Genomic DNA, 25,896 nt, shown 5'->3' on the forward strand with positions numbered 1-25,896 from the left:
ACAAATTCACAAAACAAAAAGATGGATTTATCATTAACTAATTCCTTTGAAAAATTGCAAAGCTTGTCCAGGTTTATTTGCGTATTTTAACAATCCAATAACTAAACAAATATACAGTGAAAAACTTTGTTTGACTTCTGAGTATTCAAAGATAATGCTGAAAAGAACACAGATAGAAGACACTGCCGCGTCCAGTTAACAAGAGGTCCATAGGGCCTGTATTGCTTACCTGGTTTTGCTTTATCAAAACCAATAGAAAAGGAAATGGATTCAAAAGATTTGCACTCTTTTCCCCCTTTGGGCCCTGCTCCTACCAAATTTGGACAAAATGCTGTTATTTCTACAGTATAAAGATTTTCGAGAATTGGCTATGTATATTATATTGAACCTTACCCATCCTGCCCCAGGGGACAGACACCAACCATTTATACACAATTTATATCTTCACCAAGGGCATTTCAGACTAAATTTAGACAGAATCCCAGCATTCCTTCAGAAGAAGAATTTTAAATATGTTCTCATGAATTACACTTATAAATGCAAGTAATCTGTAATATGGACCAAATAATCTGAACGTACAATTAGATTAATGTATATATTCTAACCAATCATAGCTGTCGAAATAAATACCACTGGAGCAATTGAGACAACTGTGTTTGCTACTTAGGTAGCATTTCATACTGCAAATGAAATTTACACATGTTTTTATAGCTTCTATATTAACGCTCACGTTAATATCCCAGTCATAAATTGGTGTAAACATTATCTTGGCATAGATAACCACTACATGTATATGGTATATAAACCTGAAGTAAAATCATGAAAATATTATGTGACCAATATAAATATCCTTACCTATTAGCTACAAGAAATTTAGTTAATAGACCCATTCTAATTTCATTCATATTAAGCTTTTTTTTATAAGGGTAGAAAAATCAAACCGTGACACATCATCAGTATAAAACTGCAGTCAAACAATATGATGTAAAAATTTCATGTGATTTTTCTTGACACAGTGGTTACTTGTTAAGCTATTTTTATGGAATTGATTATGAAAATTCAATCCAGTTTTTTTTACAATTGTTAAAGTAAAACAATTAAAACTATAAATAGAGAAAGAGTAAGTGTATACATATATAAATTTAACAAACCTGTGCAAACAATTTATTGCAGTATCAAGCAGTTTAAAAACTTAAAAAAAAGCACCAGATTCATATACATAATTAACCTATATGTCATGTGTATGTAAATTACCTATTAATATGGAAATGAAATTCATATAAAGTATACAGTGAGTTGTAGGAATTGTGCCAATTTTTCCAAACATTAGCTTACAAGCAAACTAATAAAAAAAAACATGCTCATATTACATTCCAAACACATGCATTCATTATTAGCATATATATTTCAATATAAATTTTTCAATTTGAAAATGCTAGAAACTTCCATAAAAACAGTTACATGGCACAATGTATAAAATATCTAAAAACTATTCTCAATCATTTCAATACTAATGTTTGTGATATTTTCACAAATAGAATATGTTTTATACTTTAAAATCATAAATTTTTGTGGGGAATTAATTTCTTTTGTACTCCTTGTACACTTAATCCATGAATTTGTATATCTACGAACGGTTATAATCAGTATCGGTGCATTTATAGAGGTACGTTTATCCACGGAATCAAATGTCCATAAAATAGTAATTATTTGAAAAACCATCAGTATCACTACCCAAAAATTTTTTTATTTTACAACATATGAAGTTACCACCAGCTCAAATCAAATTTAAACACAAAATTTCCACTTACTTTTTTCTCAAATTAGCTCTCAAAACATAATCAATATTCAAAGGATGTGAAATCTTTAATTCATTCATCCAGTAATTTTTTTTTAAAGAATTTATTCAATCTTAAAATCCAGCTGAGACAACTTTTAGCCCTCAATATCTATATAAAGTTTAAACAATGATAAAATTTATCAAACGTTTCATTTTCATCCTTCTTTCTCCCCTTCCTTCACAATTATTTGCATTTTCTCCTTTCATGTCCAATTCTTCCTTTCATAATTCCTTCATCCAGATAATCATAAATCACTTTCTGTCACTCCATGCACAGCGAGCTCCATGAGCACGTTTTCCAGATAGTTCGGATCAGGGTATCCATGTCCTGAATAGTTTGTTCCGAATTCTGTCTTATGATGGATTTCATTCCATGTAACAGTGTCACTTTCGCCTGTAGTGGTGGAGGTGCCTATAGTGAAAGTCAGTCGTCTTTTCCACGCCACAATCAAAAGTTTCAGAACCTGCAAAATGTATTGTTTCCATCATTAGATTAACTGACTTAGTAGATAGAGACAATGCTGCAAACATCATCAAACAAATAATATATAACATTGAACCCCCCCCCCCCAACAAATATTGAAAACTATACAGTGTTCTATATCATAACTTATTATCATGAATATGAATTATAATCCCCCCAAACAAATATCATAATTCATAATCATGAATATGAATTATCACCTCCCCACAAATAATGCAAACTATAGAGTGCCTTACATCGTAATTCATCATCCTAAGATATCGAGACCAATTTCAATATTTAGTCACACAAACAAGATATTATCATATATTGGCCCAAATATATGTATACAAACAAATAACTGATATCTTTTGTATGATCTACAAAAACAAAATTTCACCTTTCGTCCCTTTTCATTGTCCGGAAGAAAACCAACTCTTGGGAACCCACGCGTGGAGTAGCGTTTCCCTGGGTGAGGATTGTCTGGTCCCTGTATCCCGGGTGGAATGTGGTAGAGAATCCTGATTGTGTTACAGTCTGAGTAGCCAGGAAGGGGCTGGGGAAGCCGATGGAATTCCATCACTCCACGTGGACAATTTCCATGCTTCTCACCATATATCGTCTTACAAGTTGGACACTGTACACAGCCATTCTGCTCAAATAGAAAGATAGGATGTAGGTACAACAACAGATTTAATAAATTAGCATATATAGACCGATTTCAACTGATGTCCGGTGGCAAAAGAATAAACAAATTTTAAACTTTGAGTACTGCATGCTCTTCCAGGGTTAGATACCGTAAATATTCGCGTATAGTGCGCAGGTACTTTTTGGAGATCAGATTTAAAAAAAAAATCTACAGAAAAATTAATTGACTGGTCACTGCGACGAAACATTTGATGTGGTCTGATCCATTGATAATTAGGAAACCACAATGAGCGTGACCCTAACACATGTAATTACCTTAAGTAAACAAATTTACCCAGGTGACCTAACAAGAATGACAGGCTTGGCTGATTGTATAATTAACGGTTAGTGACAGTTAACACGTTGAGTATGAGGAGACTGATGACATCCGGCTTGGGCTGAACGCGTACTATTGGTCAGAAAACGATGTTGTTTTAACTGTCTTAACATTTTCAATCCTACCTTGTCCCCATAAAAGCAGATAGTTTGTTCAGTATAGGCATGATCTTTCATGGTATCTGTACCCACCGCGGTATCCGAAGGTATTTAATGATAGATTGTTTACACCGACTTCGACATGGGGAAACTGCGAACGCCATTTGACTACGCCGAGAGACTGGAGTTTCGTGCCGCCGGTCGCCACTTCGACATTCCAGAGTGAAATATCAAGGCACGGAAGAAAGAAAAGACCGTCTAAAGTCCTAACCACTGACCAGAAGGGCTGACATAGGTGCGACAGCGAAACACCCAGAGATGGAGAGAGAGAGCTGGTCAACTTTGTATGCGATCGCCGATATCCCAGCATCGCTGCCAGTACAACAGAACTGCGCGTGCGGGCCATGCAGATCAAGAGAGGTCATGGGGTCACCAACTTTGGGCATCGGTGGGATTGGCTGTCCGCTTTATGAACAGAACGACAATCGCCTAAAAACTTCCGGATTCATTGAATTTACATCATCAAAATGAGGCAGAAATTCAGACACTACTATAGCCCCGACTAATAGTAAGACCGACGGGAAACGAAAAAAAAATCACCGTAATGCTAGCGTGAACGGCAGATGATTAAAACATTCGAAATTTATTTTATTTTATTTTTGTTGTTGTTTTTATCTCCAAACTATCATATAAGACCGACGACTTTTACATATAACTATGTAGGTAATCCAATATGGCGGATGCAGAACTTTAACCCCAGGAATGGCATGTACCTGCGTATAGTGCGCACCCCCTTTTTGACACGACAGTTTCACTATACGCACTATACGCGAATATTTACGGTAGTTAGTTTCACATAATTGTTATTTGTTGAGCCAGGACTAATTAAATTTTCCAGGGAGACAAGAAAACTTCTCCTTGCTTTGGCACACATATACATGATGTTGATACAGAGTAACTTCCCCTTAACTAAATGACAACATATACAAACATGATGCTGATACAATTTGTACATATCTACTTACCTTACTGTGGCACCACATCAGATGTAAACAATGTTGAGACATAGTTATATCCCTTTACCAAGCCATGACACAAATATACATGATGTCGATACAGAGTAACTTCCCCTTACCTTGTCATCACAGCATACAACTTACCTTCCCACTACTTTGACACTATGCCCCTATATATGGTACATGACGTTCACACAGAGTTACTCCCCTATACATCGCACTTAAACAAGTTGATATAGAGTTACTTTCCCTTACCTTGGCACCACTTTCATACATAGCATTGATGCAGAGTTTGTGGAACATGTGAGTACACTTGCTGAGCTGGAAAACAATAGTTGCCTCTTTGTGGCCTTCACCATATCCTGATGGCTGAGTCAATTTATCACAGCAAATACAACAATCCTACAAAAATAATTAATTCAATTTTTTTTGCTTTGGAGACATTAAAATAACAAAGGATTTTCCAATCAGGATGATTGGAAACTCAATAAGTAACTGGAGGAACTCAAACTTGTAAACTCTATGGATATCTGTGGATCCCAAAATTGGGTGAAATTTATAAATGCAAGGACTAATGTAAATGTAGGAAAATTAAAACTATGGATGTTGATTGAATTTACTTACTAAGGATATGAACTTCATTCTTACAAGCAGCATTTTCTGAAAAATGTCTGTAAATGTTCACATTGAAAAAAGTCTAATTATTAGACAATAATTAATATTCTCTCCCTTTTATATCCTCCTATGACTCACCTCCTCCTCTGGGGGAGTTTCCATCACAGTAGCATACTTTTCAAATACTTCCAGCCCAGACTTATCTAAAAATGAATATATTATATACAGCACTGGCCAAAGATGATTTACTGAACTTTGATTTATTTTCATGATTGACATCTTTGAATTCTTTTGAGAGACAACAGGAATAGTAAACAAATAATATGATGTTTGTTGGTACGTATATATTATTGAAAAGATATGAATAAAAATATGCAGCCATGGACAATGAATATTGCATAATACAAGCACATCAGTAAGTGGTATTGTGGTTTGTTTTAAACTCTAGTTACAGTCATGTTAAATCTTGGAAGGGTAGTTTTCACAGATGATGGGGCTATTACAGAATAAATTTAAAGTGTAATCTCACTGAAGTGTCCATGACAGCATGCCAAGTCAGGCACATTTAGTCATATTCTCAAAATTATTTCACCTCAGGCATAAAGGGAGAAACTACTGGGGAATAGGGAAGGTACACGTGGACTGGGAATGAAGGAGAGATAAGAATGGGCAAGTGAGAAAAGAATGTGTAGGTAAGGGAGAAAAAAAAAGACTAAAAGAGGAAGGAAAGAAAGAATTAAAAGGATTGATTTTTGCCTTCTTTTTTCAGTTACAAAAAAACTAAATTTATTCTGCACAATTTAATAATTTTGATAAAATTATGACATGGAAAATTAACTTCACATCCTATTTGTCAAATAATCACTATATACATCTAAGCATGTGCATGTACAAACATATGTTTTAAAAGGTATTGAAATCAATTTGGAAGTTTATATTTTGGTTTTATGATATTTATATAGGTACATTTTTGTGATTAATTGTTCCTTTCCATACTGCTTATTCCCATTAAAATATATTCTGGGGTCATGACTGAATTTATTTGGTTACAAAATTTTCAATTCAGAATTTTTTTTCACAAAATATGAATACCATGTACATGACAATACTACCAAGAATACTTTTTCTTAAGCTACCTTATATAAGTTTAAGATCTTATTGAAATAAGAGTACTGAAACTGAAGGTGATTTCTTTATTACAGATTATATAGATATTTAATCATATTTAAACAATAAGCTCTTTTATTTAAACATGATTTTTTACCAAATTATATTTGGCTCCTAAATCTATCATTTGGAGAAAAAATATCAACTTAGGCAAAATTTTTGGCACAAGAATTTTGAAAGCTGGTGTAATCCCTGAAAAGATAAGGGGGGAAAAAAGTAAGTGCCATGGGGGATAAAAGTGAGGGAGCTGGAAAGCAATAGTAGGCAAGGAAGAAAAAAAAAATAGAAAAAAATGGGTAAAATGTAAGAAAAGAATAAGTGGAGGAGGAAAGATAATGCTAGGAAGAAAAAAAGTAGGTCAAGGAAAAGGAAAAGAAGTTGTTAAACAAGAAAAGAAGGAAAACAACAAGCATGTACCTGTAGAACTCTGTTTCTTGGAGGCCTTGGGAACATTATTGGGTATACGCCCCTCTGATGGAGGATCTGATGATGCATTTACAGATGTGGCAGTGCCTGAACTCCCATTGGATGATAACAGAAGTGGCACTGCAGGTGATGCCAAGATACTGGTAGCACCTATCAAGTAAACAAAGAATTGTTAAATTCAACAAAACAATTGTTAAAGACAAGTTTCAAAATTAAGTATTCTCTACGAAATTCATTCTACAATAGACTTTGTTTGGTGGTTCGATCTTCCTGTAATCAGCCAGGGTTGTTTTCAGACAGGGTCTCTTTGTACTAAAAATCAAGGTGACTTCTTCACTGAACAACATAAAATAGGCCTTCAACAGGCCAAAAAGAGCTAACTGAGGTAAAGTGTCTTGCCTCAAGTCACAACCACAGAACAGTTGTGATCTTACCTTCCTGAAAAATAGTCCTGTTTGGTTAATTGTTGCTTCAGGTCCTATTAACAGCTGGGATCATTTAAGAATGAGCCAGGTTTGGCTGGTGAAAGAAACCCAGAGTTCCAAGAGAAAAAACTATAGACCTAAGGCCAGTATCTGTTGACTGTCCCATGTAGGCCTTTTAACACATGACCCAAAGGTTGAGGGCTGATGTCATAATGATGATGGTCAGATGCCTCAACCACACCGACACCATGGCCCTACAAACGGTTCCATGTAGGGATTGCACCTCATATTCATGAGGTTGAACAGCTTCCAGATAAGCTATTATGGCCCCACCAACTTCATTGAAACAGTATGCAATTACTTGATGTGGTAAGAATGTACAGTGTATATCACACTTTTCCTTCACTTAAGACAAGAGAACCTAATTCCTCAATCAGATGCAAAAACCCAATATGAGCTTCCAACAACTCAAGGCCAACAATATGAACAGTATTAGACCATTTTAATGTATTTCTTTTATTGATGCAATTTCAAACAAAGTCAAACAATTATATTGCTTTGGAAATATTTTTGGTAATTAAACAGTTGAAAAATATCAATATTACCTTTGTCGATTATACTTCTAATGTAATGATTTTGCCATTTTCAGTTACAAAGGAAATGGCATATTTTATGTCTTGATTTTCAATTACTTACTTGACACAACTGGGCTGATACGACTGCCACTTCGAGATTTGTTAAATAAGTTTCCTGGAATTGGCAATCTGTAACCAAAGATTTTATTATGAGAATGCAATACCTTTGTTACATAACAAAAACACAGTAATATCAGGACCTTTTTCTTGAAAAAAAATCACAAGATGGAACTGCCAACAATCGATTTAAAATGACTTGCGGTTTACTATATAATAAAATCTGTCATAAAACGACCAAGTATCTGTAAAGAAATCATTTAGATAAACTCTTTTCTGTGTAAAATACTGTGGTTAGCCTAATAAATGCACTGTGTGTTTACAAAAACACAAAAGTGCTGTTCTTATTAAAACCAGGTACAGGGAAAGTTCCTATGTAAAATAACAACACAATTTTTTGTTAAAATACATAAGATTGCATTGGCAGATCAGTGAGGAAAGCTATTTTGTCATAGGTTCTAATTAACACACCCATCCTCTTCTCCTGAAGAGGTGATGGTGGACTTGCAGAGGCATGTGAGTTTATTAGGTCAAATATGGTATCCATAAAAAAAGCAATTCTGTTTATACAAAGACTTTGTTGGATTATTTCATTTTTTTGTTGTGCTGAGGAGGGAGTGGGTTTGTGGGTAAGGGAGGACCCTTTTTTTTTTTAACTTTTTAAAAGTTATTAGAAATAAAATACAAAAATGTTGATCTTCCTAGCTGTTAAACATATGACATCTGGGGTTAGATACCAGGGTATCACAATTTATATAACAGAACATTCCATTGCATGTCCTGAAAATATAATGTGATTTGTACGCTTGTCACTGTGATACTTAAACTCACAACTGGTACATCAATATTAAGGTAATAAGATTTGTAACACAGGCATATGTTATGTATTTGGTTTGATGAAAAGCAAATTCAAAATCCACAGCACCTTTTTTTAAATTTTACGGTAAGTCTCAAAATTGTTTCAGGTTTAACTTAAAGGAAAAGAATTTCTTCATACAGTTTATGCCCAAACAATTCACATCTTTCTCAAAACACTTCACCTTTCGTATCTCATCCTAATATATAACTCATTTCACTTACAATATATCATAAGTAAAGGATTTACAACATCCTGTACAACTTACAGTCGTTTGTACTGAGGGTATCTGCGCATAATGAAGTTCTGCATTGATGCCGTTGATAGATTCCAGTTATACCAAATTAGAGTACACCATTATACAGATCTCCTTACACATTTTACAGAAACAAATACACACAAATTTATCAAATAAATAAGCCATTCATTAATTAGTTACAGCACTTACACCTACTGAACAGACAAGTTGAAAATTTGTATAACAAAATACTTGAAAAACATTATTAATTCTGAGTATTATATATCTAATACTGAAATTTTAACACAATATTGATACTGGTATTTTTTACATGAAATATACAACCTTGAATATCAACAATAAACAATGTGTAGAGCACGTCTTATCATTGAGGTTCAGAAATACACAACTTTATAAATATAGCCCATGAAATCAGACAATCATCTAGAAATTGACTTTAACACATTGCAGTGAAAAACTGGGTACCGATTCAAAAATCCTTTGAATTAAAACCATGGCCAAAATAGCTCCATTAAAATCTCTGAATCAAGAATGTTACAAAAAACATCATGTCCATATCCTGTAGGGCGCCATGTTAGATTTTAGGTCTGTTACTGACGCTGTGGTAGAAGCATCTCAGAATTATTGATCCAAATTCTGGACCCAGTGATGATCATTCACAATCTAATTCACTACACAGTTTGGTTGGTATGGCTGTTATACATTCTGCCAGTACGCTGCAATAACAACCTAGATTAGTGGGGAGGAATGAATACAACCAAGTTTTGTACGATCCTACCGATTTCTCAGATGATATTCTAATACACAATGCCAATATTGAGGGTCAAATAATTATTAGTCATTTCTTTTTTTTTTTTTTTTTTTGAGATGAATAAGAGAATAAAACTGATCAATAATATTACACATAAAGAGAATAGTAGTGTTTCACCTCATGAATTATTGAGAAAGTAGGAATTCCCTATGGCAGAGCATTGTACAGCCGCTTTCATTTCAACCTAAATTTATTTACACAAGTCTTGACATTTTTTTATTATTACAGGCGGCCTTCTTCATCATTTACACATGATATCTGCATAATATATGATATGTTCCATGTCACCAAGCCAGCGTGCATGTACACAAATCCTTGCACAAGTTTTCATTTCCATGAGATTTATCAAAACAAGTCTAGCTAGGAAATTTTCATTTTACTGAGCCTCTGCAAAGGTAAAAAAAAGTAAGAGGCCCATGGGGGTTGACAGTCACCTGAGTTCGAAAAGCAAATAGTTAAAATCCCAACCTCTACAGGCATTTTTCTGTGTGTACTCCAATTTTCTCCAATGTGGCACCCAAACAACGTATTAATTTAGAGCATGGTATTTTGTGCGACATCAAAAATAATGTTTCAAATGATCATTTCTATGTGTGTCTAAGAAAATTGGTACTTTTACTACCTCTTATTGTTTATGGCATTTGTACATTGAACTAATGACCTCAAGGCTTGAGGACAAAATCTTTGCATAATATCAAAATAAAATTCAAGCATATATGCCAGTACAAATTGTTGATAGTTATCAAATGAATTGGCATCTTATTGCTGTTTCAGTATCTTGGCTTTGCCAATAACTTGCCCCCACCCCTGGAGACAAAACATACTTATTTAATGTATATTACAACAAAACTATGTAATGGAATTTACCTCTATTCTCTACAACAATAGGATGACAATATTTTAAAATCAAGGGTCCTATACCTGCCTTCTTAACTTTTAGATTACTTGTCTACCTGTGACCTCTTTGATAGGAATAAAAGAAAATATATTAAGCTTATCATATAAAGCTAGCACCTTTGTAAACTTCAAGGATATATGACTGCTGTGATTGGACACAATTTTGTGGCTACAGCCAATCAAATGGCTAACATTTATAACAGTGAGTGATGCTTTGATTTTGGCAAGGTATATACATGAAATATAATATTAAACAGTTCATACTGAACAAACCATTATGAAAAAACATCCAAAGAATTCCTTTAAAATGATGCAGAATTTAGTGTATATTGCAATAACTACTACTTACTCCAATCTAACAGTTGTACTTCAGAAACTCTTTTTTTTTTATTTCTGGGATGGAAATGACACAAGCTAAAAACAACAAGTATATACAATCCAAAGCTTACCTGTACATCCTTGTTGAGAACCACAATTACAAATCTGTACAATATTCATGACAGTGACAGGGGAGCATCACTGGCTTCAGCAATATCAGCAGATAGCTGACAGCATCCGCATTGCCACTGATATAAAATGCAGCTGTGTGCATTTATACTGTACACACACATAAATGTCTAACTCAAGCTAACGAACATAGGAATTCTCCTGTTCAATGTCTGTTAGGCTTTAAAGCTTGTATATCTAGGGAAAATCTTTTCTTTTTAATATGAAGAGATATAAATTGAGACCTGATCAATCTGTTTCACATATCGAAATCTGTGTGGGAGAAAAAAACAAGTTTCTGGCTTAATCATTTTTATATCATTATACACATATTTTCATTTTATTTTCATAAAAGGAAAAGTTTGGGCTTAATCACAGTAATATTCCATTATAAGAACAAGAGGCCAAAAAAAGGCATACAAAGCATTTGATTCTACCATACCCGAGTGTTGAGAAGAAGATATTGAAATTTAAACAAATGTTATCCCTTTTGTTCCTGCCCTTCAGCACCTGGGAGTCAGTCAGGATCAATATATGAATTCCTTCTAGCCATCATCCATTACTCACAATTCTAACCAAGTCTGAAATATTTCTATTGGAGATTGAATATATTATGCTCAAAAACCTATTTTGCTGATATAAACTATGGTAAAATTTACCCCCTCCCCACAATGAAATGTGAAAAATTGGGTCATGAAATTCACAATTTTGGTAAAGCACCTTAAGACACTTTCATCCAAGATGAGCATTTGATTCTATCATATATGGGTGTTGAAAAGAATAATTTTAAATCCAAATCAATATGATCCCTTTTGCCCCACCAATTATCCCCCTGAGGGTTGAAAAGGATCAATATATGCATACCATCTTGTCATCGTCCCTTGCTCATAATTCGAACTAAGTTTGAAATATTTACAATGGAAACCTATTTTTCCTATATAAACTACAGTAAACTTTACTCCTTCCCCATCAGGAAATATGAGAACCTGGGGCTACGAATTCACAATTTTGGTAAAGCTTCTATCCATGAAGAGTATCTGTTTCTACCATATCTGAGTGTTGAGAAGGAGATTTTAGAATTTGAAACTTTTGGTCGCGGCTCTCATGCCTCCGTGGGGTGGGGACCATATAATTCACTATTTTGATTCATCTTAGATAAGGGAAAGATTAATGTAAAATTTCATTGAAATCAGGTCAGGGGTTTTCAAGAAGAAGTCACAAATGTTGAATTGTTTACAGACATATGATGCACAATGCTGGAAGTGATCGCGATAAGTCACCATGATACTTTGTATCAGGTGACCTAAAGACCAGATCAATAAAAAGAATACACCATGAATGTGTGAAGTTATGATAACCTTTATACTGTTTTAGTGTAAAATCTAATCATTTCACATTCAAGTAACAAAATTTGACATGAATCCTCTAATACATCCTTTGTGTTGCACAAAAATGGGTTGTTTCTTCTTTTAACCCAGCACAAATGAAGTGACAATGTCAGTGTACTAAACTGTAACTGAGAATTGGACATTGGTGAAACTACTGTCTGGTAAAGATATGTAGACACCGAGTTGTTCCAAACCAGATACTTTTATCAATAGTTTTTCACTCTTGTAGAATTCATTCCTTATTACTTTGACAGACTTTCAGACTTGCTCATATAAACTTTCTTATAAATGGCTTGACACTTTTTATTTTTTTTTTTTTTCCTAATTCTACCTATCAGGAGGGGGAGATTTTATCAACTGAAGTTCAATTTGAATAGTAGGTAATAGTCATTGGGGATTTATTTTCACTCAACAAGATCAAGAACTGTTGTCAACCATTAAATGTTGACAGGAATTAATTTTCTGGCAATTGATAAGAGTCTCTTTAAATGTTACATGAGTAAATATAACACACATAATAAATTGTTTGAGAAAAATCTGTGGGTTTAATTTTCACCCTAAATTTTGACAAGAAGCACATGCATGAAATTGAATCTCTGTGAATTTGATTCAACAAGAGAAAATCAAACATTTCTGCTTGTGAAATTAAATGACTACCAGGTACTTTACCCGAGACACTTGCCATTAAGAAATTGTAACTACTGTGTAAGCTCTATAGTATGGTTTTGTGTACAAACATAATGTGACGATTGGAAACGACTATTATTTGGTATTTGTTATTTGACTGAGTGCAGGCCACAGACACATCTATCTATATATTACCTGGTATACATGGTACATTAGATTGTTTAAACGGTTATTTTTGTTTGTTTGTAAATTGTTTCCAGAACAGCCAACATCATTTGAATCAGGATGCTCCTTGTAGTCGTCTGTGGCTACCTCACTGAACAACATACTGGGGGCCTATCACAAGCAACTGGGTTATATATAGCATCTGGACCAGAGCATGACCATTACATGTGCACACTTATCCATTTTTCAACTTTCTTTGAGACACAAATGCATGCAGTTAGGGCTAGATGTACCATATACTTCAAATCTCCATCTGAGTTTGCACAAAAAAAATGTTGAACACTTGACAAACTGAGTTATTGAGATCCACAACTGATAACATTGAAAATTTTAACATTCCTATCCAGACCAATTAACTCAATCTTTTACAAACTAATGTGATTCTTTATTATACCTATATCTTCTGGTAGGTAATTTTCATTTTTTGCTTTTATAGGAAAAGACAAAAAACAAACAAAAAAGATTACACACCTTTTTTTTGAAATGCTATGACTGAGATCCCTTTAGTTATCTAGTAAAGAATGTGACCATTCATAGCATACCCGGTATCTTGTAATCTTTTTTTCTCTCTTTTCTTAATTCATTTATTCTCTCATTCTACATTCAATAATGAAATTTATAAGGAATTTGCCAATTTAGAAAATTTGGTATAACACATCTAATTGTGTATTTAGACAAGGATATCAGATATCATGACATGACCTTGTGGGCTATGGAATTAGCCCATTCACATTAAGTCATTACTGCCCAAAAAAAATACACCCATTTTCAAATGTCTATATCTTTATCTATATAGATTTATAACCATGTAGTTATAATTACTTATAATATCAGAAGTTTACTTCATCTCATTACACAACATGTATACTCACCAATAAAAATTTCTAAATTTTATATTGACCCTTGACAAGCCATTTTTCTTTCAAAGCAGGTCAAGACTGCTTGATATCATAAAACATAATAAATACATTGCTTGATTTTTATCGACACCAAATGGGCCTGTAAGAGTTTGTAATACTGCATGTTGCAGATGAAATAACAAAATTTGGTTCTCTTGATGGTTTAAACTTAAAGAGCTCATTTGAGGCCTGTAAAATATGTAACCTCTGTGATCTTGAAGGTGGATCAAGGTCATTCATTTGAATAAACTTGGTCGCTTCCATCCCAAAATGCTACTTGCCTAATAGCAAGACTCTAGACTCTTTAGTTTTTGAGTAAAAGTTGTAATACATGTGACCACTGTGACTGGTCTTACATGTAGGTAAAGGTCATTAATTATTATAACAAAACCAGAAGCTCTTATCAACATTTCAGCATGCTACAAACAAATACATGTATTAGAACCCTCTGCATGTAGCAATCGCAGCCCTTGAAGAAATATTCCCAAAATTTTAAAAACAAAAAAGGTTAACCAAAATAGTAAAGTCCCACACAGGTTCAAACTATGACAGGAAAATTAATTAAAAACCTTTTTTTCAAAAATGAAACTCATAGCTCCAAAGCTAGACTATGCAAGCACATGCATGCAATTATTAACACTGTCCAATCATCATTCACTAATCTGTAAGCTTGTGAAATATGTTTGCCTAATATGGTAAAAACTTTACCAACTAATGGCATTGAAGCAGATTTACAAATCAGATATTCTGTAATTTGTAAGTCAAAATCCACAAGCGTATAACAAAGGAATCTCTCGAAATACTCATCTTTATATCTTACTTATACTGCACAAAGTATCTTACTGGATTCATAAGAACTGATTATCAATTTATAATTTATACCAATTTCCCAAATCATACAACAGAGTTTTCACAAAAAAAATTTACTTCATTTTGCTGAATAAGACTTATAATTGAGTTCATCCTTATTCATTGGTTTTTAAACTAAGCTGTAAAATATTTAAAACAGTGTCAACTTACGCTCCTGAGTAGGTAGGCGTGGTCTGACTGGACGACGGAACAGACATTCCCGGATACATGCTTGGATATCCCTGGGGATGGAGGTTTATCACATTAGGCATCCAAATGTTTGGACTGGAGAAAGATGTGGGTGGAATTGGAGGTAAGGGAAGTGATCCGAGGGATGAAATCATATGAGCTGAGGAGTTTCCACCACTGCCTGGAATCATAGGCTGATTCACATTTTGTCCACTTGAATGTGAAGGATGCATGGATGAAATCGGCAGATTAGACCTGTTATTGTTAACAATACTAGAATGTAACCTCTTCCTTGTCAGGGGACCAGAGAAATGAATTGACGAAGATGTTGCTGAAGAAATGTGGCTTCCAGGAAGTGACATAGAAACAGTAGTTGTGGGTAGACTTGTTGGAGTTCCATGAATATAAGATTGATTTGTAGCACCAACTGAGGTAGGCATAATGAGTTGAGCTGCAGGACTGGCATTTACATGTGGATATCCTGAAGCAAGTCTTGGCTGTTTTGGAGAATTTGGACTTGACCCCCCAACAAGATTCGGCACTGTATTTGGACTCATTATGTTATTGGTCAACCCGATAGGATGACCACTTATTAGCTGACCAGCAGATCCTTGAGATATTCGGGGATAAGGTATTGTTAGTTTTTCACGACGTATATTCCTTTGTCTTCCTGTTCCGATTCTTTGCTGTGTCATCTTACTAAAATTTACTTGATACGGTAGATTCAAGGATGAATGGGTAAGGTCAAGAATGTTTGATCGTCCTTTCTGAAGGAAAAAGTCATCTATCACTCTAGCGACATCTGCATCATAAGTGTGCCATTCACCAGCTGTGTCTCCTTCCCACTGCCATAATGTACCTCTCCCCCAGGGAGAATCAGGTGGGTACAACATCCGACGCACAGGACGTGGTGTCCCTATTGGTAAAAATTCAAGATTTTTTCATCAATTCCTAATTAACAACATTTTTTATAACAATATTTTGTCCAGATGACAGATACTTTTCACAACATTTCAGAACTTTATACTATATTACTAATATTCCGAGTTAAAAAAGTTTCGTTTGAAGCAAATACATATACAGCTAATGAAAGATCTATCTAAACTCTGCGAATATTATGAAATAAATCTAATAGGGAATGGGTCCCATATTCAGCACTGTACAGCCTCCTGGAAAAAGGCCTAAAATATGTTACATACAATCTAGTTTTATTGAATAATATCCCATCTATCTAATTACACCGCTTAAGTTTTTGTTTATCCCTTTTTTTCTATTAAGATCAATGAAAGTGAATGTGAAATTTTTGGTTAATATTAACTTTGATGGAGCAAAGATATCATCATACAATATATGTACATCTTATCATAATTCCTGTTTTCAGTATGAATGATGTTCATAGTTTTCAGAAAAGATATTTTGCTTCTGATCATCTATGAAGGAACATGTTTGTAAAACATTTGAAAAAATAAAACCATAAAGAACAAAAACAAAAATAAAGCAAAAAAAATGTGGTGAAATAACATGAGGAAATACTGGCATGTCTATAGAATATTACCAAAAGAAAGATTTATATGGAGGTCATTGAAATGGTATAATGAAAACAAAGCCAGGTTTTTCATTCAATCCAATTACTATAATTTTACATGAAAATGGTCAAGGTTAACAACTACAAAACTATCAGGAATAATTATTAATGAACAGTGTTGCATCAAACACCTTAATCTTCATATATCAAACCAAATATTTCCCACTGAGACTTATGTGACTAGCTAGATAACCATTAATTCATCATTCTACTATATCCTACATGTAATTATATGTTCATGGTAATTCTATCTGACAGATGTCAACAGCTACAAAGTTATTTTCTATTTTGAAATGAAGTCTATTGAATTTCATATGTTTGTGCTTTATATCATGTATGGCACAATCAATCCTAAGACACAAAGAAGTCTACTTAAATCCTTAAATCAAGATCTCAACCATACTGATGGTCTTCCCAGCTTAATTTCACAAAAGAAATTCCTCGTCAGTGTATGATAAAACATGTGGGAGTTAAGAAAAGTAAAGTATGGTTCTGTGTTCAGATCAACAATAAGATATCTTTATTTCTTACATACATTTACTGCTTTCTAACTTGAAAAGCACGCAACATCATGAACAGATGTTTATTGATTTTTCCCCAGAGGCAACGCTGTATTTTAACCAAACTCAGTAAGCCGTCATACAATTCACACATTACGAGAATTGTGTTCGAGAATAAGAAAATATGTTCTTTCCATTCAAATTACAATATAGTTGTACGTTAGTAAATGTGTGTTGTCCAATTTTGTCTCCTATTACATGCAACTTACCAGTACCAAGGCGAATTTGGCACATGGCAATAAAATCGATTGAATACATGTTGAGCATCCCATCGATGACACCGAGATTCAGAGTTGTGGCCTGCGACTTGTTTGATTCAATATACTGTGTTACATGCGGCATGTAGGGCTTCCAGCGCCCATATTCATTCATCCATTCCCAGACGATAACAGAATCTGTAGCGGACGACGCCATGTTTGACAGATTGATTCCAATTCTCGGGTGTTATTGTCAATACAGGTATATAACGCCATAAGTTCCGAAAAGAAAAGGTAAATCTCACAATCGTGAGAGTATTCATTTTATTTAATTATTGGAGTAGTACAATAAATGTATTATTTTTATAACTATATACATACTCTTTTATCAATCTAATTCCTAAGTTTAGAAAATAACAATCTGCTTTTATTTTGGAAATATGTAAATTACCCATGATCCTTTGGCATTCCTGTAGCGAAGGAAATCCATTGACCGCAACTGACAGCGATGCAAGAAAAAAATATTGGAGTTAGTCTTCTGTCAGCATGACCTGCTGGCTGATAGTTGGATATTTCTTGGAAATGACCTACTTCAGCTGTTAACTTTATTGGTAACAATGCCATTGCTTGATGTACTGAAATATGTCAATGCATTTTTGCACAAACATTTTGCTCCTCGATCCTTTCTCATGCCAGTCATGGTGTCTAGTTTACAATATCGGAGAGATGTCTTACTTAGCTTTGAGACAACGATAAATTAGGAACTCTGTTTTTGATATTACACATAGATATGATGTTATGTTTACCATGTCTTGGCTGCGTGGGAAAAGAAGGACTATCAGTGTAACCATAATTGCGTATAATTTGTCATGAAATCGCAGTAAGGTCTTGTCGAGGTATGTGCATCGCAATTTTCAGTGTATTTTGGTTCTCTACTTTTACTGATTTTGACCTCCTTCAACATTCTGAAGATACAGTCAAGTGTCAAAGTCTGCGCTTTGTGAAGAAAAGAAGTATATCATCAGTTGGTCACATCTAGAACTATGAGAGCGAAGTTAATAAATGTAAGAAGAGATCTGAGATTTGAAAGTGGATGGGGTTTTTGCAGTTACCAGATTAGTAAGGAGTTTATTTCATTGTGATATGCTACAAGGAAAGAATGATTCCTTGTAACACCTTGTTTTGGACAATGGCTTGTCGTGTGGTGAAACAGGAGAATTATCTATATTGATGACAACAACTTTGTGTGTGACAGTGTACATCATCGTCACTCTAACGTGTGTGTGATTGTACATTATGATCACTTTAGTGCCTCTCTTTCTATCAACAAAATTGTGTCAGACCAGCCTTTGGAGCATATATCCAACATTTGGTGTGTTGTGATACCACTGTAACAAAGCAGGTGGTATGCCTGGGCTACTTGCAGTTAATCAATGTCTTTGTTTTCTTTTTTTTTGTGAGGATTCCAAACTGTGCTAGCATATTCTACTGAGGTTGTAACTAGAGATTTGTTTGCTTGCTCCGAGACTGAATCCATATTTGAATTACGTTTTACAAAACAAATTATTCTGTTACCTTTGTTGCTGATATTTTGTACATTCAATATATGTAAAATTCAATTTAATTCAAGAAACTTGATACCCCTAATGATATTAATGATGTTCATTTTTTTTTTCTTTTAATTTTTTTGTTTTTGTTGTCCCAACAGTTATCAGTGATCAGATCTAAATGTAAATCCTGTTGTAGATCTTAAGATTAATTAGTTAGTGGAACAAGAAATAAAAATATTGAGATCATTATGTAATTTTTTTTCAATCTTTTTTAAATCTGAAGCACTTTGCATATCCTAAAATCTTTTAATTAAAATAAAAGTGATTTTGTCATGGGCTTATCTGCTTCTAAGTTAAATCTTTTCACAAACAGGAAACAAAGTATCATTGAGGAGGTTGATTATTCTAACTCAAGTTCTTTTTGCTAGTCCAAGGAAGAAGAGGTCTTGCGCATTGCACTGAAGCGATGAACGTTTTCAGAATACAACTGATATGGGATCCCTGCAGATCAGAAATTTTCTTCAAAGTTTTTTCTCATCATTCAATTTAGTCATAAGGAACCCATTGCAGTTCTAGAGATTGATGTTTATTTTTCTGTCTGTCATCATTTAAATAGTGTTTCTCTATTGGCCTTCTTATCTGCAGATAATATGAGTACTTATATACCCCATATTCAACATCATCCCTGACTTACAAAAATTATTTTTTCTGTTTTTTAGATCATTTTTTGTACAAAGGATACTGCCAAAGCTCTTATCATGGCAAATGAATCGGCTGTTCACAAGCGCAACATGGAGAGTGCCATCTTGTTTATGCAGCAGGAGCACGCCAACACATTGAAGGCTCTACATGAAGAAATACGAAACCTACAGAAAAAGTGTTCAGGTCTGCAAACCTCTGATATACATTGTACCTATTACATACAAGGAAATTGATTTATAAAGCATTATATTATCCATCAGCTTGGATTTTGCTACTAGTTATGATTATTGATATTTTATTGGATATTTTAATCATTTATTGACAGTTTTATGATTACTAAAAACTAAAACATTTCTTTCTGTAATTTAATAAGCATATTATCTTGAATTCAGTGTTAATGATACTTCAGTTTCCTTTCATTTAAAATACATTTTTAATAATTACCTGTCTGATAAGAGATATTAATTTTTTTGTCACTTAGTTATGATAGTTATATAGTTAAACTATAAACTTCATTTCTATTTCATTTTTCGAGAGATTTAAGATAGAAATTTTAATGCAAGAAAAAGTGTCAAAATTTTTTTTTTGCAAAGTTTTTTTAAAGTCATTTTGAATTTAACAGGAACTTTTACTGGAAAACAATTTCCAATAGAGTAACATGACAAAATTCAGTATCTTTTTGTCTAATGCTACAGTAAATATACTTCTAAAAGGGCAATAAAATTTTAGTGCTTTATCATTTTTGTTAATTTTTTTCCACATCAAAACAATGATGAATTAGCACATCCACAATTGTTGATATATGATATAAACTGCAATTAGCGCTATCATACTTTAGTGCAATAATTTCAGCATAAAACAATGCTAAAATAAGATCATTGCAAAATATGTACATTTACAGTAGTTTTTTTCTTGCTTTAGATTGTACCAGGATGTATACTAATAGGATATTTAACTGTGCTATACATTATAGCATTGATCTGACTGATTATGTATGCTCTTCCGTAGTAGTACATTTTGGTAAAATTGATTTGCAATTGACAATAATTGCCTGATTTTCTTTCCAGACTTAACATTCCAGATTAATATGCAGGGTCTGGGCATTGATGACACTGGTATGTATATCAGTTATGATTTAAATAAAAAAATCGAAGACAAATAAAAAGATAGAATGTTGTATCATGTTATATAAGACATTTGGACTGAGGTTTGTTTCAAATAGATGCTTAGAAACTCAGTAATCTCACCCCAAGAGTTAAGATTTCACAGACAAAACATTGTAATTGATTTTTTTTCTTTCCCCTGTTATCAACAAGTTCAAGAAAATGAACATCACTCATTGTTTGTGTTAAATTAAATTAAAAATTTGTGTACACATCAGAAAAGCATTGTTTTGTATACATTTTCTACACAAGTTCTACACTTGATTAGATTTTGTTTGTCATTGGTCAACAGTAAAGTCTAAGAAAGCACTTTCCCGTTTTGTGAATAAAAAGGTCAGAGGGTTTGTTTGTTTATTTAAAAGAGGTGTTGATTCACTTGTTGTGATGTTAAACTATATACAATGTATATGCTGTGTGTTTATTCTTTGCTTGGTTTATTGCCCTGCCTACAGCACAGGTCATTTTGAAGCAGGGTTACATTTACAATGTATAATTCTGAGTAGGCTGCTTATGATAGAAACAGACTTATAATGAAAACAGTGCACTTCTTCAGTAGAGGGAATACTTGTGAAGAGAATGGGGATGGGGTAATTTTCTTTCATACTGAGTAATGAAGAGATACCCATAGAAGGGGTATTAGAGTTAACGGTGGACTTCAGATGATTTTTAATACTCCGGATCTGAATCAGTCTGATAATCACAATGTTATAGTCTGTTTTGTTGGTAAATGCCTGAGAATCCATTCGTCTAAAATTACTGCAATTCCTTTTTTTGGTTTTCATGAGCACCTGACTTTCAGTGTTATAGTTAAGTAAATGATTATAAGAGGTTTGGAGGTAGAAATATTCATTTAGGACTTCAAGGGTCATTAAACTGTGGGTAGATGAAGTACTTGGGTAATTTGAATCTATCAGTTCTTTTCTTGTTTATGCAGGTGCTACATCTGCAAAAGTGGAGGAACTACAAAAGGAGATGGAAGACAAATCTCAACTCCACACTAAACTAGAAAAGGAGCTAGAAAGAAAGGAGAAACTTGTTCGTGATATTGAACTATTGGCAAAAAAACAAAAAATGAAATACATTGATGAAGCACGTAAAAAGACACAAGAAATTGATCAATATAAGGCAGAACTTGAGTCCAAATCAAACCAAATTGCTTATTTAACATCTGAACTGCACAAACTAAAACGTCTTCAACTTGAGTCTACACCTGTTGCAAAGACTGTGATCACTGATGGACATATTGTACCAATGCCACCATCCCGAGATCAGTTCTCGGGTCGTGCTCGTCGTGGGATTATTCGACACAGTAAGCCAAGTGTTAAACCTGAGGAGCTTGAAAAACGTGCTGTTCGAACCAGTTCTGGAAAATCCACAAGTTCTTCTCGTTCAGACTCTCCAATTGAATTGGCAAAGCCATTTTTACGTTTAAGTGATGAAATGGATCCTGATGTCCAAATAAAGGGTAATGTTCGACATCCCCTTCCACCTATTAGGTCCTCAGTGAGTAGAGAGGAGCCAGCCAATGGTCGACAGGTTTATCTGCATAAAATGCTTCCTGTTCCACCTCCACAGCTTACAGCTACAAAACACGGCAGGACGAAAACAAGGGAAATGCCCATTCTAGCTGTCGATCAGGTGTCAGGGGCGGAGTCTAAGTGGGCACAACCACAGCATTCACATAGCCATGAATATAATTGATGTAAATGTCTTTATGAACATTTCATAGAGACTTTTTTTACTAGTGCCACGGATATTGACACATTTTATACACCATTTATACCTAACACATCAAGGGGCAAATATAAGGATCACTCTATGGAAAGTTTGGAAAAGCAAAATATCACTAATTTTTAATACAGAATAAATTTTGAAGTTCTACAAATTTGTACTTTCATTCATTTATTTGAAATCAAATATTCCATTAAGTTAAGATATTTATGATGGTAAGAGTAATATATTCTATTGAAAAGATTTTCAAAAATTTTAGTTTGAATGTGGTACTGACCGAAAACTGCTCTTATTTCCAAATTACTTTTTAAATGGAATATGGATATTTGTGTTTTGAATTCATAGTCCTTGCACTTATTAAGTTTTACTTTAATAGTACCTGGTAAGTCATTTTGTTAACAATGTCTTTTTTTGTATAGCTCATTGTTACACCAACTTTTACACTTATAATAGTGTTTTGCTAATTTTACATTTTGTTTTGTACATGTATGTCTAGTTGTTTGATGATAACAAATCTAATTTGTTTGAAAGATGGAAGTTATCCTGTCATTGGCTTTTAGATAAGTAAGAAATTTTCTGATTGGCTGTCAGCGGAAGGTTCATTTGTCACCTTTCATTTGCAAACTGTGACTTTGTGACTTCTGTGTTGTTTTTGCTGTCTGTAGATGGTGTATTATGTATTATGTTATATCGTGTGATGATTTCACTCTTTTTTTTTAAACAATGACCTCGCAAAATTTTATGTAACTCTTACAAACGTTACAAAATATTAGGAACTATACTCTTAAGCTTCTCCACAAATTTTAACGCTACTAAATGAAATGGACACATTAACCAAGTTAATGCTATTTATCAAAATATGCCTGCTTGATAACTATCACTTGTTCACGGCAAAATTAATAAAAATGGCATCATTTAAAATTGAATGATGTAAAGCAATACTTTCCAGCGGGATATTACAGAAAGTATCATTCTGGTAAAGAATTCTAATTTTGTGCCTGTTGTTTTACTTTCTCTTAAAGTAAAGACTGGTTTGATTAGGTAGCTGTTGTATGATGTGCACAGACAAAAGGAAAACACATTCATTTGTTGTAAAAAAATTTTTACTGTATTCAAAATACTGTATATTGAGTTAAAGGAATATAAAATTTTGTTTTTTAAAGAAATTTTAAGAAAAACGAAATGGAGTTATTTAAGTCTTTTTTTTTTACCCCTGCAATTACACTTAACTGCAGAGGATTGTTGTAGACTTAATATATCGTGCAATGCAATGTAAGTGTTCTTTGTAATGTTGATTAGGTTATGTTTATTTCATGTAGTAAGTGTTAAGGAGTGAAAGAAATGTTTTTTAAGTTGCTTAGAAAAAACCTTGTTCATTCTTGAATTTCAGGAATTTGATAAATAATGTATTTTTTAGATGGATGTGCTTTATTTCTTTTCTAAGAGCTTCTACTGTGATATATGTGATCGGAGAAGTCTGTATCTGTATGTTTTAACCATGAAATTTGCTTTCACAAAGATGAGGACTTACAATATAGCTGTGTTTTAGCAGGATTAATGTGAAGAAACTAGTCGTGCCGTAGTGATTTGGATTTGAGTATACCATAAATTCATTTTTTCTGTGTAATATTCTTTGGATGTGAATATTGATTTTGATTTTAAAGGAGGACAAGAGAAGTCTTCAAATTCCATGTATGTAAAGATCAATTTTCACAAATCCTCACAAATACTATAATTGTAGGATTTCTAAAGGCCCTTATCCTTATTGTCAGTTTGATGATTTTTAAGCATTTGGAAAAAGTGGTATATAAAAAATGACATAATTTACAAATAGTATATGCAGCTACAGATTACCCTTGTGCTGATCATTTGAAAGATGAAATTAAATAACATGTATTTTAAAAAGACAAGAAAATTATTCAGAGAAATCTTTAAGAAAGGAAACTCGAGGGGACATACTGGGTTCAAAAAAGTCTTTTTGTTTTCAAAAACTTCGAATTTTTAGACTAACTCTGCCATTTAAATGAGCCAAAGTGCTTGAAGTAGTTTTTTTTTTCACCGTCATCTATTCTTAGTTCATTTGGTCATACATTATATACTAGTGCATTACAAACATTTGCAGTCTAGGATTTCATGTGAAAATGATAAAGAATATGTTGAGAGTTGAAAGCATTGTTGTAAATGTTGATCATGTGTGAGAATGTCTTACAGTTTATTATATGAATTTTTTGTCTTAAATCAAAATAATTACAAAACAGTCCTAACATAAAACGATCTTAAGCCAAAAATAAGGATATTTGAATCTCATATGGTCACAGAATATTTTGTTGTTGTTGTTTTTGTAGAGTTAAAACACATTTTATGAATCAGTTTCTTAGTTTAGTTATCACCGTGTACGTCCTTGTGAAATGTTTCTCAGAAATTTCTTTATCAGGAAGTTATGTGATCAGTAAATCAGTTATCTTAAATTTTGGAGAATGGTAGATATCTGAGCTGGTAAGCGGTGCATTTTGTCAGAGACCAGTCTGTCCTGTTGTTTGTAACTTAAAACTAACTCTGTTCAGTTCCTCGATCATGTAGATATATATCTGGATCAAGCTTTAGATTGATTTCAACTAGACTAAACTGATAAACACAAAATAGTATGTTTGTATGGTAATTAGACTGGAAATACCAAAAGAAAAACACCACTCGTTGAATCATTGAATTTTTTTTATATTACATGATGGAAAATTCATAGAACAGGGAAATACTTCAAGTGTATGAAAATGAAGAAATGAAATTTCACTAACTGTTCTGGTGTTTTCTTCAGGTAATAACCATAATTAAATACACCAATAATATTGAGAATTATTGTGATACTTTGTTTCAAGGTTTTAAATGTATGAATTTTTTGCAATTTACTTATTTAAATTAAATAGGATTTATAACCTTATCAATGTCCATCCGTCCAATTCTAGTAAAAGTTGATTTTATATAAAAAGTTTCTCCAGTGAAGATGGCTTATTTGTTAATTAATTATACAAATTTTTACAAATTTATGTACACTGTGTCGTAGTGTGTATTAAAATGAGTGATGACAAGGGATATCATTTTAATAAATAGCTGTTTCTTTACAACTATTTCACGAGTTGTGATCAAAATAAAAAAAATAAA

At 33.3% G+C, this 25,896-nt stretch overlaps 2 protein-coding genes across 2 annotated transcripts; one reads left to right on the forward strand and one right to left on the reverse strand.

Moving 5' to 3' along the window:
- Positions 1–1,448: 1,448 nt before the first annotated feature.
- LOC132544941 (E3 ubiquitin-protein ligase DTX4-like) lies at positions 1,449–17,811 on the reverse strand. The gene is made up of 8 exons (XM_060208605.1): positions 17,607–17,811; positions 15,235–16,168; positions 7,771–7,838; positions 6,641–6,799; positions 5,195–5,259; positions 4,697–4,843; positions 2,704–2,955; positions 1,449–2,304 (listed from the first exon to the last, which is right to left on the reverse strand). The coding sequence occupies exons 1-8, from the start codon at positions 17,809–17,811 to the stop codon at positions 2,086–2,088; spliced, it is 2,049 nt and encodes a 682-aa protein (XP_060064588.1). The 3' UTR covers positions 1,449–2,085.
- Positions 17,812–18,087: 276 nt separating this feature from the next.
- On the forward strand, positions 18,088–25,896 carry LOC132544933 (coiled-coil domain-containing protein 92-like). Its single transcript, XM_060208597.1, has 4 exons — positions 18,088–18,205; positions 19,864–20,029; positions 20,914–20,961; positions 21,944–25,896. Exons 2-4 carry the CDS (start codon positions 19,903–19,905, stop codon positions 22,708–22,710), a joined length of 942 nt encoding a protein of 313 aa, XP_060064580.1. The 5' UTR covers positions 18,088–18,205; positions 19,864–19,902; the 3' UTR covers positions 22,711–25,896.

Source organism: Ylistrum balloti, unplaced genomic scaffold (genome assembly GCF_031769215.1).
Source record: "Ylistrum balloti isolate Yb309-2 unplaced genomic scaffold, AGI_CSIRO_Ybal_v1 Utg369816, whole genome shotgun sequence".
Classification (NCBI taxonomy): domain Eukaryota; kingdom Metazoa; phylum Mollusca; class Bivalvia; order Pectinida; family Pectinidae; genus Ylistrum; species Ylistrum balloti.